This window comes from Zalophus californianus, chromosome 9 (assembly GCF_009762305.2).
Source record: "Zalophus californianus isolate mZalCal1 chromosome 9, mZalCal1.pri.v2, whole genome shotgun sequence".
Lineage (NCBI taxonomy): Eukaryota > Metazoa > Chordata > Mammalia > Carnivora > Otariidae > Zalophus > Zalophus californianus.
The window spans coordinates 50,283,355-50,301,743 of record NC_045603.1 but is presented as its reverse complement, the minus strand read 5'-3'; the positions used below and the strand labels follow the sequence as shown (position 1 = coordinate 50,301,743).

The 18,389-nt window shown below is 42.0% G+C and overlaps 1 protein-coding gene across 2 annotated transcripts in view; it reads left to right on the top strand.

Annotated features, from left to right (window-relative positions):
- Positions 1–3,056: 3,056 nt before the first annotated feature.
- The window catches only part of HMGA2 (high mobility group AT-hook 2), a 135,345-nt gene continuing 120,012 nt past the window's right edge, over positions 3,057–18,389 (top strand). The window contains exons 1-3 of one of the 2 annotated variants that reach the window (XM_027595188.1): positions 3,057–3,167; positions 5,790–5,876; positions 16,191–16,241. In XM_027595188.1, the coding sequence (XP_027450989.1) occupies positions 3,057–3,167; positions 5,790–5,876; positions 16,191–16,241 (249 nt within the window). Of the gene's footprint in view, positions 3,168–5,789; positions 5,877–16,190; positions 16,260–18,389 lie in introns of those variants that run through there. The other variant, XM_027595189.1, reaches the window with a different exon arrangement.

The window sequence follows — 18,389 nt, the reverse complement described above, 5'->3', positions numbered from 1 at the left end:
TCAAATGTGGATGTAAAAAAAAATCCATTCTTTAAAATATAACCATTTAACTTAATAAAAAGAATATGACACCATTTTTTAAAGTCTCAAGTAATTTCAAGGATGAAAACAAAATTTAATGTCTCTCCTGACAGAAAATAAACAAAAACCTGAAAAAAATTAAATATAGCTTCCAGGAATTAAAATATATAAAACTGATTTAGGTATAATTGGATACAATATTTGTTTTATATCCTTGCTATAAATTCCAAAGGGGTCAAATAATCTGAGAGCAAAGTGACGGTGGGCTGAAAACGAGTGGCGGGACATTCTCCCACACTAATTTTTTTGTGCTTTTCTTAGAGTCAAGGACTAATGCAAAAATCAAATTTTGGAATCCCCTTCTTGCCAGCCACTGTGCATATGAAAGAAATATCCGAGGATACAATGTACCCAGTATAAAACTGGCTGGCTGAAATCCTCGGTGATTTCTCCTGCATTCATCCTCAGAATTTTCTCTCTGGTCCTTGCAAAAGCAAGCAAACAAAAACAAACCTAGAAGCCCGTTTTGTATGTGTAAGTAAAATGCGCACACCACAGTGCGAATGTGAACACATTAAAAAATGTGCAAACTTGGCAGTTAGGAAATGTCACTGCAATCGTTAGTACGTGAAATTTCAATCCCTTTGATGAAGATACCGTCTTTCAGCCAAGCCCCGGCAGAAAACCTTTGGTTCCTGTTAGACCTCTCCCTCCACAGTCAATTGCTGGGCTCCATCCAGAGGGAAGGAGGCTCTCCCTCTCCATCACAGCTAAACGTTCCCAGACCCAGGAGAAACCCCGGGTTTCTGCAGGGCACTCAACGTGCAGCTAAGTGTCCCAGCTCTGCAAAGGGCAGCTGGAAATGGATTTAAAATGGCAACGCGGACCAATCAGCGCCGCCGCGCCGAAGCAGATATTTACACGCGCCTCCTCCACAGGCACAGCGGAACCTGGCTGTGCCTAACTCCCTGCTTGGGCTGTAAAGCAGGCGTCTTTATTCCACGGTGGTCTGTATTTTGGGGAAGAGAATTTTTGTTGCTCGGGTGAAAGTTTTTATTTTGGAATTGGTCCAAAATAATTTGGGGCGTGATGTGTGAAAATCTGAACCTAATTTTTTCGGAGTTTTTTTGTTATTCAAGGATGAAAAGAGGTACATTTTTAAATGTACTCCACCTTTTTAAAACGAACTGTGGTCATTACAGTGTTCACGTAACTCAGAAAACAGCCCAAGCAATAAAATTAGGACTTGGCAGAAAGGGAGTTCCTAGGGAAAAGGTTAAATCAGGGTAAATTACAGGAAAAGTTGGACAGTTGGCGCAATTTTGGTGTTAGGGAAGCTATGGGGTTCCCGCGAGGGGCAACCCTTCTGCCCTGCGTTGGAACACGGGTGCGTAGCGCCAGCCGGGAGGTGGGGGTGAAGTCTTGCCCGAAGTCTTGCTTCGCCTCTGGTCTTTCCCGGAGAAAAAAAGCTCAGTGAAGAGGCTGGCGCGCTCCGTGTGCATGTGTGCACATTGTTTGCACGTGTGCATGTGTCTGCGAATGTGCATGCATGCGTATGTGCTTATGTATGTATGCGCCTCTGCGAGTGTGCATATGTGGATCTGAGTGCATGTCTCTGTGTGCGCGCGCTTCGGGTCGTGCAATGTGTGATGAGGGTATTCCCAGGCAGAGCAAGGCTGCCGGGGGCCCGTTCCTACTCCTCCTCAGTTCCTTCCCACTCACAGGGAACTAGAACGCTGCCGCGCGTGCAGCTACACGCTTCCTGCCGAGTGTTGGCTCCGCGTCGTGGAGGTGCAGGTAATGGCCAAGCCCCTAAACGCGGCTCTGGGGCGGTCACATTCCCGTGCCTTACTAGGACAACCGCCCAGGGGCGACCTCGGGCGGCAGGCGGGACGAGGCCGGCGGCGAGCCGTCCCGGGATCCCCGGCCTGTCCCTTTAACCCCGCCGCCGGGCGGGAGCACGTGAGCGGGGCTTCGGGTGGCACCCGGGCGCCGCCGCCGCCGAGGCAGTTGTATTTCGAACGCTGCCTCTGGCCCGCGGCCAGGCGCCTTGGCTCGGCGGTCCGCCTGGCCTCCCTCCTCCTCATACTATTCCTCCTGCGCAGCCCCCTCCCCTTTATCCGCCCACGATTAGAGGTGGGCACTCCCCCCCATCCCGCCGCCCCCTCCCCAAGCGCGCGCGCGCGCGCGCGCGCGCACACACACACACACACACACACACACACACTCTTCCCACTTGAATCCCGGGGCAGGAACTCAGAAAACTTCCAGCCCGGGCAGCGCGCGCTTGGTGCAGGACGCAGGGGCGAGCAGCCCGTCCCCCTCCGACTCTCCGGTGCCGCTGCCGCCTGCCCCCGCCACCCGAGGAGGCGCGGTGCCACCCACTGCTCCGTCCTTTGCCTGCGCTCAGTGCCCGACCCGATCCCGGCCGAATCTCCCCATCCTCCTTTTGCTTTCTGACTGCCCAAGGCGCTATTTGTTTTCTCTCTCTTTCTCTTTCTTGCTCTGCGAGCGCGGAGCGGGAGGGAAGAGGAGGAGGAATTCTTTCCCCGCCTAACATTTCAAGGGACACAATCCACTCCAAGTCTCTTCCATTTCCAAGCCGCTTCCGAAGTGCTACCGGTGACCGCAACTCCCGATCCCAAACCGAGAGGGGAGCCTCCCCACTTCAAACCCTCTTTTCCCTTTCCTTCGCTTTCCTCCTCCTCTCGCTACCTCCACCTCCACCTCCACCTCCGGCACCCACCCACCGCTGCCGCCGCCACCAGCAGCGCCTCCTTCTCCTCCTCCCCTCTTCTCTCTTTTTGGCAGCCGCTGGACGTCCGGTGTTGATGGTGGCAGCGGCGGCAGCCTGAGCAGCAGCAGCCTGAGCAGCACGCCAGCTCTCGCCCACCCTGCCTCATTCTCCAGCCCTACCGCCCGATCTCCCGAAAGGTGCTGGGCACATTTGGGGCGGCGGAGGCGAAGCGGCTGCGGCGGCGGTAGCAGCGGCGGCAGCGGTAGCGGCGACGGCGGCGGCGGCGGCGGCAGGCAGGATGAGCGCACGCGGTGAAGGCGCCGGGCAGCCGTCCACTTCAGCCCAGGGACAACCTGCCGCCCCGGCGCCTCAGAAGAGAGGACGCGGCCGACCCAGGAAGCAGCAGCAAGTCAGTACGCAGGCGGGGTGGGGGCAGCAGCCCACCTCCGCTCTCTCCGCCAGGGCCCAGCGACGCGCGGCGACCCGAGCGCGGGAGTCCAGCGGCGGCGGCTGCGGCGGCGCGCTGCCCGCCGGCCGTGGGGGCGGGCTGCGGAGTCCTCGGCGCGAGTGCGCGGCTAAGCCCCCGGGCGCCCGCGCTCCTCGGGGCGGGGAGATGGGGCACCGCGGCAGGCGGCGGGAGGTGGGGTCGGGCGCAGCGCGTCCTCGGACTTTCGCTATTGTGCACGGCCCAGAGTGGCGCGATGTCTCCTCGTGACGAAGCGGCCGGGGTCAGACAATCCAGGGCTCGCCGGGCACTTTCCGAGCCGCTTTACGGTTGCCCGGGGGGAAGGAGGTGGGGGGGGGGCGTTGCGGGGGCGCAGGGGTGCTCCGGAGGCTCAGGGTTGGAGGGGCTGAAGTCCTGGGGGCCGGAGGCTGTTTCTCCCGCCAACCGGGGCTGCTCGCGGGCCCGGGACTGGCGCACCGCGGCCGCCCCCTTGGCGCCCTCCCCAAGTTCTCGGTGGCCCGAGAGTCGCTCGCTCCCGACAAAGAGCTCGTGGGCCCGCCCGGTCCTCTTAGGGCTCTTTAAATGCGGCGCGGCGGCCGTTCTGCTGGCTGCCGCAGAGGTGTCCGAGGAAAGGGGATTCAGGGGAGCCTGGGTCCTCACGGGACGGGATTAACTCGTTTGGCCGTGGGCGCGGCGGAAAGTAGTGTCCGAGACTGTGCACGGTAGCTAGGTCACTTCCTCGCCAGGCGCCCGGTCCCCCTTTTGCCCCTGGATCCCGCGCCTCCGAGCTGTAGACATTAAAAGTACTACTCCGGGGCGAGTGGTTGGGGGTTGGGGAGGGGACGATCGAGGGGCGCCCGGGACCCCGCGGAGTGGAGGGTTTTGTCTGCGGATGCAACCAATTAAGCGTGCAGCAGGCGCTTGCAGAGCTGCGCGCAGCGCCCAGGGCGGGGGGTTTTGTTCGCTGCAATTTCCAAGCCTCGGCGGGCAGGGCTGGAGCGGGACATGCCTATTGAGAACATTTAAACTCCGCTTCCGCGGGCTTTAAAACTTCTCCTGCGTTCCTTGGCCTTAAAGCGCTTCCTCCACGGCAGATAGGCCGATTAGAAAATAATTCTGGAGTCCCAAAGCTGCCCGAGAGCAAGGTGGGGGAAAATCGAACAATGTTTGCTTGCCAGAGCGTTTTAGAAAAACTGAAAGGGTTGTACCTTTTTGAAATCATCAAAGGAAACAAGCCAATCTAGAGGCCCCTGAGTTTTCCCGCTCTGCCCAAGCGACACTTTAAACCGCGTTAGGATCCTGTTTTACACCTCCCAGGAAGTCTCTTCCCTCCCCCACCCCACCTTGTTTCCCACCCGCCACCCAGCTCTCTCTAACTCGAATTGTCCCCCACCTCCAAAAAAGAATCCAAAAGAAATTGCAATGGGATCTGGAGGTGATTGGAGGTTTTACCTTTGAGTTAAGGCAGTTCACAAAGAAAGAAAAATGTGTCTCCGGTGTGTTTGCTCCGGATGTGCCCACTGGCGCTAGCGGTCCCACAGAAGCTTGCAGGGAGCCTTCCCCAGATTCTCCAAATAGGATGCGAATTTTCATTGAAGACTTTCATGCGTTTTAAGTTAATTAGTCCCATTTAATCACCAAATCTGAATGAAATGTAAATTGATGATTCAATGGATAAATATTTTAGGATCTGGAATATTAATCATCGCATTCTCTTAACCACTTGAGTATTTACTACTTGGCAAAGTTTTGCTAAACCTATTGATAGTTTCAATTTCTCCTTCCCAGAAACTTACATTCTCCCCCATTTTTTCCCTCTTTTAGTTTTCTCCAGTCTTCCCCCACCGTAAGAGTTTTCTCAAAAGCAAGTTTTGGAGAAAATGTTTATTTTTATCAAAAGACATTTAAATTTAGGCTAGAGTCCATGCCTACAACTCCAAAAGGAAGTGAAGAACTGAAGCAATTACCTAGATAATTCAAGCAAAACCTCCCACAACAGATTTACCATAATTATTTGGAAATTTTAGGGGGAATGGAGTTATTTTGAGTTGAAGATCTTGGATAATTGCTCCAATACTTCACTCAATGTGTTGAGTCATAATTGACCTACAATGCAGATATGCAGAGATTATTAAAAACCATCTTTTCAATAGGGAAGATTGTTGAAGTATTTATGATGTTAGCTTCATATTTCTGTTGTTTGAAATGCTAGTACATTGGGTAGTAGCATTCCTGTAAAGGATTTATAAGTTGCCAAATGCATAACCATTCAAATTTTACACCTTAAAACTGTGTAACTTTCTTCCTAGACCATGCAACCTTGTCAGCCTTTGTTACCTTTTAGAGTTGAAACAGAATCTAGTTTTCATATGCAAAATAGAATTTCCTTCTTGAACCCTGGGAATAAAAGTATAGTTATTTCCTCTTTCTGTAAACTCAGTACCATCATCATTCCATTTATGCTCCTACTGAATGTGTTCCCACAGTTCTTTTGAGCAGCACATGCAGAAAATGTAACTATAGAGTCAGGGTCAATTTCTTTCAGACATTCTTCCACAACAGCATTTTTTCCCCCCCCACACTTAGGAGCCAACCGGTGAGCCCTCTCCTAAGAGACCCAGGGGAAGACCCAAAGGCAGCAAAAACAAGAGTCCCTCCAAAGCAGCTCAAAAGGTGAGATTTCTCAAGTTAAGTCCCCCCAACTTTCTCCATGACCACAGGAACTTCCCTGTTATTTTCCCATTCTAGATCCAAACCTAAGGATTTGTCCCAACTGGGTAACCCAAGACTCATTTCCTACCTTTACCATTTCCAAGCAAAGTAAGATTTCTAAGCATAATTGCTTAGCATAAAAAGTTTATGAAGATGCTTCCAGTGTTGTTCTTAAATAAACAATCACCAAATAATATGAAACTCAAAACCGGGGCTGGGAAGGGGAGGAGGGGGAGTGGAGAAAGACGCAATTAAGATCTGCACTGGTTGTGAAAGAGTTAAAAATAAATCTGAACTATAGGATTTGCTTGATGGTATTTGCAATTTCCTTCAAAAATAATAAAGATTGATTTACTTTGTGCTTATTTACATGATTACTGCAAAACCAAATCCTTCTATAAGGTTAAGTACTTTGCCAAATGATAATTAGAAGTAAATACAGTTATGGGATACTGGAAAAAAATTTTCATGAATTTTACAGATTTAAATGTGATGATAAAGTATGCTGCTTGCTTACAATAAACTTGCAATATAATATATCATAATCTCTCAAAATGGTTTTCCATCAGGTGATAGAGCAATGCTCTAAATGGGACAATGAGAAGTTTTTTTAAACAAGTATTTGATTCATTTATTGTGTATTTTGGAGCAGGATAGAACCCAGTCAGGTATAAGTTCCAGTGTTTTTATTTATAAATTTTAAATTGCAGTTTAAAGTATCTTCATGTTGGTTGTATTTGAGCTAGCAAAGAGGAAGTATCTCAGGGTCAATGCATGTACAGAGAAGCGAAGGTGAATATAAAACTCACTTTTTTTTAACTTTATAAAGAAATCAAAAGAAGTTTCTGTATTTTATTTGTAGGGCTGTATATTAGTTGAAAACAAAGGCTCAAAATTCGGAAGTAAATTATGGTATACCTTTTAGTAGATTTGAGTACATCATGTACAGGATTTGTTAAAAAGGACTGTAAGGTCATCCTTGGGGACTAATGTTTTGTGTGGTTTTCTCTGTGACTGTGGGCACTAACCACGTTAGATGTGATAGTTTTCAGTGTTATAAACTGCCATAGCAACCAGTGATACATATAAAAGTTGTTTAGGGAGTAACTATGAGTTTTTGTCTGTTTTTTTTTTTAATAATCTTGAACAGAGCTGAAGTGAAGGAGCAGATTTCTAATGTATTTAAATAAAACTGCTTCACAGAGTGAAGATTTCATTGTGACCCACATTTAATCAATAAACTTTGAAGTAGCTCTAAATTACCTTGTCATTTAGAACTGACAGTAAATAATCTGATATTTCTAATATGAATATTTCCTATTTGTTACATTTTTACCTGGTTTATGAAATTAGCTGAAAGTTTAGAGCTAATTTAACAAAGGAGTTTTTAAATGTTGCATAAATGTGGGATTTACCTAACTTAATTTTACTCTAATGAAATAGCAAAGGAATATCTTGGTAGGTAGCTAACAAACATTGAAACTCTGATGTAATTGCTCTGAAAAATGCATCATTACAACATCTCCCAGGAAGAAATCTGTATATCTCATCATAAATAATTGATTTAAAATTTTAAGCAAAAATAGGAAAATGAATCTCATCTTTCACATTGCACTGTAGTACATTTTTTTGAATGAGTAAAGAGATGCTTCTCTTCATTTTGAAAAGCTTACCACTGACTAACAAAATCTTTATTGACACAAGGAAAGCTGAGACTTGTGTCTAATTTACTACCTAAAGCAAAATAACAAAAAAGTTGGTCTCCTCCCAAGTAAGGTTTGATTTATTTTTAGTTGTTTTAGTAATAGGCATTTACAAACGATCCTGCTAGGCTACTCATCTTTCTGATAATTCTTCCTGCATATGTATACATTATTACAACTTCTAAAACAGAAATTGATTTTCTTTTTCCCACAGAAATCTTTCCCTGATAGCTTTCATTCATCCAGACAAAATTATTTCACACAATTCTGGTATAAAAGTCCCTTCTAATAAAAATGAGTAAATATATTTGCCCATAACACGACTGTTATATTTCTTCAGTTTTATAAATTACGCTTCATTTAGAGAAGATAATACTTTGCAAAATAATGAATGACATTGATGAATTGTTCATGGCATGTGTAAACTTAAGGTATTTTCACTTTCAAATCAGTATTTATTGAGTTTGTTACTACCCTATGTAAACATGATTATCAAACATAAATTTGTTTATCAAACATATATTGTACTCTGACAAAACATGTTTGTTAGGACTTTGAGAAGCAATCTTTTTCAGAAAAAGTTATATTGTTCATAACATGTAAGATAAATATACCCTTCTAGACTGACCAGTATAGATATGAGAAGTCTCCTGTGATTAATAAATTGGGTATTCTTGTGCAAACTGAGATTCATCCCAATGAAAAATATAAAACAAAACTGGTAAGTATATAGGAGAACAGAACTCTAAAATTAGAAGAGATGCAACATACACTGGAATCCTCATGATGTTGTGTGTTTAAAATTTCTTGCTGCTTGGAGTTTCTTTACTTACAAAGTTTGTGTTTGGACTCAGTCACTGGCCTTGGGGCATTTGAAAACAAAACTGCTTGTTGGAAAATTAGCAATGTGAAACTTGACAATGCACGCTGAATGTTGCAAGACCAAGTGGACAACTACTCAATTAGCTAGCACTTTAATTTCAGGCCATATTCAATATAAAATTGATTTGTGTAATATATAAAACAAACATTTATAAAAGCACAATTTGTTCTGCTTGGAACTTTTGAAAGAGAAGGTAATAATTCTTCAATCTGCTTATGCTCCATCATGACAGATTCCCATGGATGACCATTATGTAGCAATTCTAGTCATTCCTGAGAAGTCCAATCTGAGTGCTCAAAATTTCTCCCTGAACCAGCTTCATATTGCTATCTTAATAAAAGAAATCAGAAGTTAATGTTTTCCTGAATAAATAATTTATTGGTGTGTGTGTGTGTGTGTGTGTGTGTGTGTGTGTGTGTGTGTGTGTGTGTGTGTGTGTGTTGACCTTGTAATTTATGTTTTAGTTTGAGGTATACCTGTGACCAGTTGTCTCTCAATTTCTTTTTTGTTTTGTTTTCCTCTCATGTTTGTGCTGGATGGAAATACTTTGTATTTTTGCATTTTGCCTGTTTAGAGAAGAGAAAGATATAATCTCCTGTGTGTTTAGGGGTTTTGCTGTGGCTTTGTAATCATGAGAGAATACTAGAGGGGTTGTCACTCATTCTCCAGTGTTTAAGGTCAAAGTCAAGTTCATCTGTAAGCCTCAAGCCAATTCTCATTCAGGTATTTTCAGGGCAAAACTTTTTTCTGAGACTGAATTAAATTTTAATAGAAGGAAATGGCATATAAAAAGATCTCAGGTGTGAGACAGCCCTACTTCATAGTGTCATAGATTTGCTTGAACTTCCTTTTGACTCTAGGTGGAATGGCCAGAGCTAGAGAGCAAGGTGCAGAATGAAAATATCATCTAGGTAAAGTATGTATACTTCAAGTAAGGTGTTCAGGTAAACATTTGATCTGTACCTTCCATTTGCTTGTACAAAAAAAGGTCTGGTATTGATTGGACCCTATAAAGGCGGATTTGTGCTTTTTTTCTAATTGTGTTCTTAGAAATGTGGTTGACTTTTCATGAATGATTACTAACACCAAGCACAGGTATTTTGTGATAGAGGATGTAGGTTTTATTCATCATTTCAGAGAAATAAATGTTAGAGCATAGATGCTGAGTGAGGACAAGATTTTTTTCAGAATATAATAGGTCCAACTGAAGAGAGTAACCAAAGGCATCATTATTAGGTAAGTCATGGAAGGATGGGCATTGGAAGTCGTCATACAGTTCCAGCTATGGTTTCTGTGTGACTAGAATGATTTTGTTTGATTCCTGTATGTTTGAATGGTAATTTCCACTGGGATTCAAGGCCCTATCTGAAGAATATAAAATTGATTTGTGTAATATATAAAACAAACAAAAGGCACCCATTTTGAATCCTTTTAAAAGCTTGTAGAGAACTACTCTCCAAAGGGTTTCTTGAAATCTAACTTCTAACCTGCCTTTCAGGTTATTGGACATAACATAACCAACGTTGTAGCAAATATTTGTACCCAGATGGGTGGAACTGAGTAAAACTTAAGTGTTGTCTCCATTATCTTGATATTTTATGCTGATTTACCTAAGCAATTGACTCTTTTTTCTTTTATTGCCACTTCACTTTGCCAGGGAGAACCAAGCCTTAATGCATCAGTAAATTCTATCTGATGATGCCTTTGAGTCATCACAGATTATGATCCAAATATGGGCAATTCAAACACGTTTGGATTCTTTCACGAAGTAAAACTCTACTTCAAGGGACCCATAGTTCTAATTTTCTAGAAGCTGTCATTCTTCTAAACTTATCATCCAGAGCTCCTCCTTGCTTTGACCCACAACCTGGCTCATTTTCATCTCAAAGTCTCAACCAATCATTCTGCTAAGGAGATAGAGCATCCTAGACTGGTATTCAATTGTGTTTCAGTTCTTTCTTGAGAATAGATGGAGGCTGAAGAGCATTTTATGTCCGTTAAGGCATTCCAGCCTATCATGTCTTGTCAGCTCACCCTCTGTGGTTTTCAGAGCTCACCTTGGAACCACCTAGCTTGGCACAAGAGTAGAATAATGAGTTTCACTATCCTAGATTCTAAAACTTCCAGTTATGAATTTTTGTTCTACTCAGGAGAAAAAGGTTGAAAAATGATTCTATTTTAGGTTATTGTGTTGTTCTCTGTTGTCTTTAGACACTGAACAGTTTTGAATGGCATCTTCTGATTGACTTAGAGAGGAATGGTACAGTCACTGTCTTTTCTCCAGGGTGCTATAGGGGGCAGTTTGCTCAGAAGGTAACCCCTGTCAACTCTTGTATCATAGTTATTGATTCTTCTGATTACAAAAAAAGGTAGAGCGATGGTTTAAAGGAGGAGAACCTTAAACTTTGAAAGTAGCTCTTCCTGTCATTTTGGCCTTGGCTTTAAGTTAGTGTTTGTACAGGTGAAGACAGGCGTCTGTAAATAATGACATGGGAGTTGAAATAAGGGCTTCCTTGGGTAAGATAAGCATGAACTACAATGGACGATAGAATTCACTTATATTTCCTATTGTAAAATATGGAGTGATGGCAAACTCGCAATATCTTTTGAAGACTAAAGATGGTTGCACTTAAAATTTGGAGCCCCACAGAGCTGGATTATCAAAAAAGTAAAATGAGAAATAGTGCTTAGCCTGTTCAATGATTCCAGTTGATTTTAATGCCAGTGCACATTGATTTGCACTGTTTATATGTTTAAAAGAACAACTGAAAGGAATAAAATGTGACTTTCTAGACGTTGGATAGTTCACTCCATATGCTCTTCGGTCTGCAGGTCTTAGTCTTAAAAGACCTGTGTCTGTAAAGATAAAGATACACGAAAACAAAACAAGGTACTATGCCCAAATATTTTTCTAGCTTTTTTTTTTTTTTTTTTTTTTTTTCTGTGTGCAGAGGCACTGATTGATTTGGGATGAGGGAATTTGGGCTTTCATGCATTATCACAGTGCATATAAAATGTGATGAGAGCATTTAAAGTAACAAAAATTAATAGCTATTTAAATTTGACCGAGAGAAGTCAGAATTGGATAATTCTCTTAGTTTCCAATCTCAGCAATTGTCTGTGTCTTTATAGGAAACTTGGAAATGTTTTACTTTTAATGACTCATTTGATTTTCACCCTAGAAGTCTTTCTTTTCTTTTTAAATCTGCCCATGGCTCTTTTATTTTATATGAACTATCTCCCAGAAGAACAGACCCTTTATTGCCTTGAAATCACATTGGGTCTCAGTTTCACTACTTACGAACGTGGGCAGTTGGCTTAATCTCACATTTTGTGAAACTGAGCAAGTAATAGCTGTCCTATTTAAGTAAGATAATGCAAGATAATGCTCAGAAAAATCATTCAGAATTGGGAGGTATTCTTTTTAAGGGTAGCATTTTAAAATATGGAGGGAGAGAAGAAATTACATTTGAGTACCTACCACATGCTGGAGCTTTTGTCAGGCATTTTACACATGTATTAGCTCCCTAATCCTCTGATGTATATAGTATGGTCTTCATCTCACAAATGGGAAAACTGATTCCAAGTTGTAAACTGTGACATGTCTAATGTTCAGCTCTAGAAAATGATGGCACCTGGGCTTGAATTTAAATCTGACTCTAATGCTTATGATCTTTCCAAGTACTATGTGCTGTCGGATATTTTGTAAAATATTTGCTACAACGTTGGTTATGTTATGTCCAGTAACCTGAAAGGCAGGTTAGAAGTTAGGTTTCAAGAAACCCTTTGGAGAGTAGTTCTCTACAAGCTTTTAAAGGGATTCCAAATGGGTGCCTACTGCAGCTAATACCCACCCCCAGACTTCTGGCCCCCAAAACCCACAGGGCTATGTCTTTGGAGATCAGAACACATCCAGTTTTCTTATTTGTTCAATAAAGGGTCTAGACAAAATGCTGCAGAATTCTGACGGCAAGAAGGAAATAAGACACACGTGATATAAACACCAGTGTTTCTCTCTCTCTTTCCTTCTTCATCAGTAAGTGTGTGAGCACATCTTATGTACCAGGCACTAATGTAAACGCTGTTTCCAAGCTTAAGAGTTATACTTGTTAGATGAATTTCCTTTTTCAATTTATTTATTTATTTATTTATTTTTTAGTGTGGAGTAACATGTAAGAGCTTGGAGTACCAGACTTCTTAGAAAGAGGAAAAATTACATTTCCCACTTAACATTCTTCCCAACCCTCATGAACTTGCTTCTAAAGCATATTATACAATGCAACATACTGTTCTGAATCTAAATTTTTTTAGGAAGGCAAAATATGAAAATAAGCAAGGAATAAATAACACTTTTAACAAGACATGATGTGGTAATTGCAAGTATTTGTAAAATCGTGTGGCCATAGTCTGAAATCTCCGTTTTTACAAATGCAGAATTCCCAGCCTCTTTCCCCACACCCACCCCTCCACACCCATAAGCTGTAAATACTTAAAATAAGTTACTGTCTCAATTATACATGGGTTTGTAGTATAGAACCAAATTCCACTCTGGTGAAGGGAAACCAAATATATACTCTCACAGTATTGTGTGTGTTGATGTATTAAAAACAAAACAAGCCCCTGAAATGTTTTGTTTATCTTCTATTGAAAAATAATATTCTGGGGAGCATTAAACACGGGAAAAAAGTTAAAGCCAGTGTTTCCCTCTATATAAAAACCCTGGATCTCTTCTGGTTTACAAACTAAAATTCTAACTTGTTTTGCAGCCTTTGTGAAGTTTGATCAGAATGATTAAATAATGTGGGTTTTAAAGAACAATGAAAACCTCCCCGATCGACGCCACACAGCACAGTTAATGTGTTTCTTCTAGATGTAGACTCCGAAGAGGGTTTCAGTTTACATGTAACACTGGCCTGAAGACCAAGGAGCCAGTTTGCTTTTAACAAGTCCAAGTGATAATTGTGATATTTTGCCCTTTAGTTAATGGTGCGAATTTTATTTTTGAATAGGCTTTTTGTCAATGAGATGCTCATTTTAAAGTCCTCTTATTTGCAGGGCTTTCTCTCTCTTGGAGAGATTTTCTTTCTCTGACTTTGAAATGCAGTGAAACCCTTTTTAGAAAACAACGTTCTCTTTAGCAGATTTTAGATACTCCTGGATCCCATCATGGCCCCTGAAACATAACAACTGTACCAAGAAAGCCTGGTGTGGCACTGTCTAGCCTTGAAGGTCAATAACCTCCTCCTCTTAACGCCACCTACCATCCCTGTGCCCATTAAAAAGGATTTCTATCTTCCATGTTTGTGTAATTTACTACTGGGTAAACTGTGCAATCTCACAGTTGATCCCAAAAATTAAATCAGACACTGCTTCTGTATTAGGGAATTTTGTGCTCCGGTAACTCACTGTGTACTAGCCAAAGGGTTTCTTAAAAGCTTCATTCTAAAGGTGACAGATGGGTGTAATGGAATATTTGCATTGACTGAACCTTCTTTGAGATTGGACTAACTTGAAGGAAAACTTTCCCTTGAAGAGCTCCATCTTGTTAGGCGTGAAAGAGCATTGATTGAGCACCGCAGTTATGGTGGGCACTTCGATCCTCCTAGGAGGCATTCTCTCCATGTCACACATGAAACCAAATTAAAGTTTTTCAGGGACCTGCCCAAAGTCATAAAGCTAAACTGGCAGAGCAGGGATTTGAATCCAAGCTTTCCAAAGTAGAGTCTGTGTTCCCCTTAAGACAACTCTCTCTCCCTAAGACAGCACTCAGAAAGAGGGTGTGATTCCCTGGGTACTCCGGGCTTTCATTTAATTTAATTCATGCCCTCTGACTAAAGGTAAGACAGTGCCGCTGACCCCTGACAATAAATGAGTCCATGCACAGGTAGTAAATGACCCATGGTGCCCAAACCTAACGGTTAGACTGAGCTCTTAAAGGCTACCAGGTTTCCTTCTGTTCAGGGAAATTAGCTGAGTCAGCGACAATTTTAGTTGACTAAAATATCTCCATATGGTAGCGAATGCGCATATGCTAAGAGGAAGTAGTATTGTGAGGAGGGGAGGAAGCCAGTTTTTAGAGGCCAACAGAACCTGGGGCTCAAATCCCAGGCTCCCAGGCATGCCTTGTACCGCCTTTGTGTGTGACCTTCCTCAACTATCTAAGACTTAGTTGCTCATCAGCAAAATAAGAGAAGTTATAATACCTACCTTATAAGGCTGTTGTAAAAATTAAAGATGAAGATAACACATGTGCTCAATAAATGTGAACTAACAGTATTATCATCATACAGAATTTGGGTTAATTCCTAGGACCTGTTGGTTAGTAATGCCAGGTCAGGGAGATAGTATTTGTGAGGAATCTTGTGGCTTATTTTGTGTGTGTGTGTGTGTGTGTGTGTGTGTGTGTGTGTGTGTGTGTGTGTGTCTATCTATCTATCATCTATCTCCATCTCTTTTTATAAGGCAGATTGAAGAGAGAAAGAAGAGTCTCACTTGGCAGTGTAGACAGTTATAACAGGTAATTTTAATATCACTGTACCAAGTACCTACTGGCTGCTAACTTAGGTAACAAAAGCACAATGCAGAACAACTTATGCTGGCTCAGGTTACCTGTATTATTGTGTTTCTATAGCCTTGGGATGATTCTTATATATAGAAGAGTGTGTACTAACTTTTCTTTATCCTGAAAAGTATAAACATATGTTTTTATAGAAGATGTATGTCATGTGTGTGTATGTGTGTTTTGGTGTATTTGGGGATTGGAGTAGGGGTCATAAACATAAGGAAATTACTTTATAGATGATGTTAAATTTGATGCAAAAGGCAAAAACAAGTGTGATACCAGAAAAAATCTTCTTTGAAGCAATAAATTCTCAAGGTAGTTAGATATATATTCATGTCATGTCTGTGTTGAGTGGGGACTTATTGATAATAATATGCATTTTTATTAATTACTATTTTTGGCACCCCTAGTTTCCATCACAGGGACAAACATTGACGATTTCTGCCAACTTTTTTTTTTTAATCTCTCTCTGCTTTAAATGAATTGATTGACACGTGATTGTTTTTGGCAAGGAATAGGAAATTAACTATGTAGACCTATGCAAATGTTTGGTTTTTTTTTCATTAAAAGCCTATGTATTCTTACTTTAGACTTACTTTTGATTAGCAATGTAGGTAGAAGTGCTTTTTAAGTTGTAAAGCAATATATCAGTTTTAATTTTTATAACTTTAGCTGTGACATGGAAACAAAATCACTTAAGAGACATGATTTTTCTAAATCATGGATCTAGTGGGAGTATTTTTTTATATTGTGGATATGTGGGAGTATTTTATATGATTTATATATTTATGGTTATGTGGGAGTATTTTTTTTATTGTGGTTAGAAATAAAAGCAAAATGGCTTATTAAAAGCATTTTCATGCATTTCAGAGGAGATCATTCCAGGGGAGTGTTTGAGGGTGAGAGATGCGTAGATATCTCTGCGCATCATGCAATGAAACACCCGGGAAGGAGGATCTACTCCAACATGGAGAAGAAGATGAGCCTTCATGGAGAAGGGGATTGTTAAAGCAGTCTCCATACCTCATCGCAAACCAGAACATTCTTACTTGGAATGTGTCCCTCGGTGCAGCACTTATAAATAATGTCAGGTAGGAAACAATATGACTTCCTTTTTCATTTTGCAGAAAGCAGAAGCCACTGGAGAAAAACGGCCAAGAGGCAGACCTAGGAAATGGGTGAGTAATCAGATATAATTTCTGGGCTCTTTTTTTTCTTCTTGGTAATGAAAATTTTCTGTTTTTCGTTTTTTAAGTGAAAATTACTTTTATTTTATCAATTACTTGTATTTCTGACTTCTGGTTCAATGAGTCTTTGGAAAGGGTTAAGGCAAGCGCCGAATTATCACCACCCTTTACCATTAGGCTCTAAGAGTTTACTCCCAAAATGCTTTTCTTTCCTGGGAGTGACTCTTTCTATCTCTTATCAACATGAAAAGAGTCTCCACTCTTCCTTCAAACAGGGGTAACAATGAGATGACTTGTTCCATGGGTTGAGTAACTAAGGTTAAAGGGTATTATGAAACCTTGGAAGTTGATTACAAATGGAGATAAAATTCAGATGAAATGTGTATGAGATAACTTTGTAACGTTTTCTTTCTTTTCTTTTCTTCTCCTTCTTCTTTTTTTTTTTTTTTTTTTTTGTTGTTGTTTCCCTCATGGCTTTGCTTTGGACCCATCTCATTTTCGAGGTGGCTTGTGTTTTTCCTTTTTACGTTGGCTTTTTAGGAAACCAGGTTTTTAGTTTCAGATCTGTTTGCTTCCCTTAGTAGTCATTCCCGCGGACTGACGTTAGCTACCGTGGCTTCCAGGCAGATGCCTTTGATCCCACAGGCGCACAGGTCCTGTAGCTCCTCGAGGCCAGAAACCCAGTGATCACTGAGGAGCTTCGCTCATTTTACCACTTCAACCTTGTTCCTTTTGCTGCTACACTACCCGTGTTCTTTTGGTCTGTCTTTCCCACTGACAGAGGAGAAAAGTCTTGAATATGACTAAAGGCATTTCTCAAGAAAGATAAAGACATCCTCTATACAAGGTCTCTTCTTGCAAAGGGATCTTTGGATGTCCTTTTCTCTCTTCCCTGGTTTATTCTGCATGCTTCATCTTTTTTTAAGCGTCTTTGCTGCTATGCTGGACTATATTTTCCTGTTGGTATGCCATTCCTTTTCCTCTAGAGTTCTACATCACTTTCTATTTATACTGTGGTATTGCCTTTCATTTAATTTATGCATCTTGTATTTTTTTTTCCTCTGCTCAACATGTGTTGGGATTAGATTTCTTAGCACAAGGAAATGGGGATGATCTTTAGATTAAAAACATCTCCGAGTTGCAGTGTAACCTTAAAGTAAGAGCATTTCATTCAACCTTCTGGTCAATAAATGAATTCTCTCCAGACCTACCCACCAGGTGGTAATCATCTGGACTGTTTGAGACCCTTAGTGTTAGGGAACTCACTACCTCTTAAGGCTGCCTCTTCCTTCTTGGAAAGCTCTGAACATTAGAAAATTCTTCTGTCTGCCTCCCTGTAGCAGGCCTCCTTTCCTGGGAAGATACAGAGTAATTGTTTTTACTTTTACTCCTGATAGCCCTTCAAATATTTGAAGACAATTAACACATACCCTTTGTTGTCTTTTTTAGTCTGAATATCTTCAATCCTTTCATTTTTCCCCCCAAAGGAACAGTCTTGTTATTCTTTTCTGAGTATGTTTGTTTTTTAATCTTTTGAAATATGTCACCTAGACCTAAGTATCATGTTTCAAGTGTGGGCTCCGCAACCGGTGGGTTTATCACCTTTCTTGTTGTACATATGGTTCCAGTTACCTATTAGTGATTAATCAACCGCTCCAAAACTTAATGTTTTTTAAAAAAAGCAATTTTATTATGCTCATGGATTCTTTGGGTCAGGAATATGGACAGGGCACAGCAGAAAGCCTTGTCTCTGCTTCCAGATGTCTGGGGCCCCAGTGAGAGGACTCAAGCAGCTGGGGGTGACTCCAGTACTTGGAGTCTGCTCTCTGGAGCCTTCTTCACTCACGGGTCTGGAGCTTTTGCAAGATGGGCTTGAAGTCTGGGTGCATCTGGGAATGTCCACTGGAACACCCACACACATGGCCTTTCCAGCTTGGTAGTCTCAGGGTAGATGGTCTGCCTTCTGACACACACTCAAGGTTCCCAGAGTGTTCTGGCAGATGAGGATAAAGCTGCTTAGTCTCAGAAGTCAAAAAGTGCTGCTTCCATTATATGCTAGCGAGCATGTCGTTGACCAAGTTGGGATTAGCATACATGTAAATACAAGTCTGCCAATTTCTAAGCATCAGAACTTTGAGA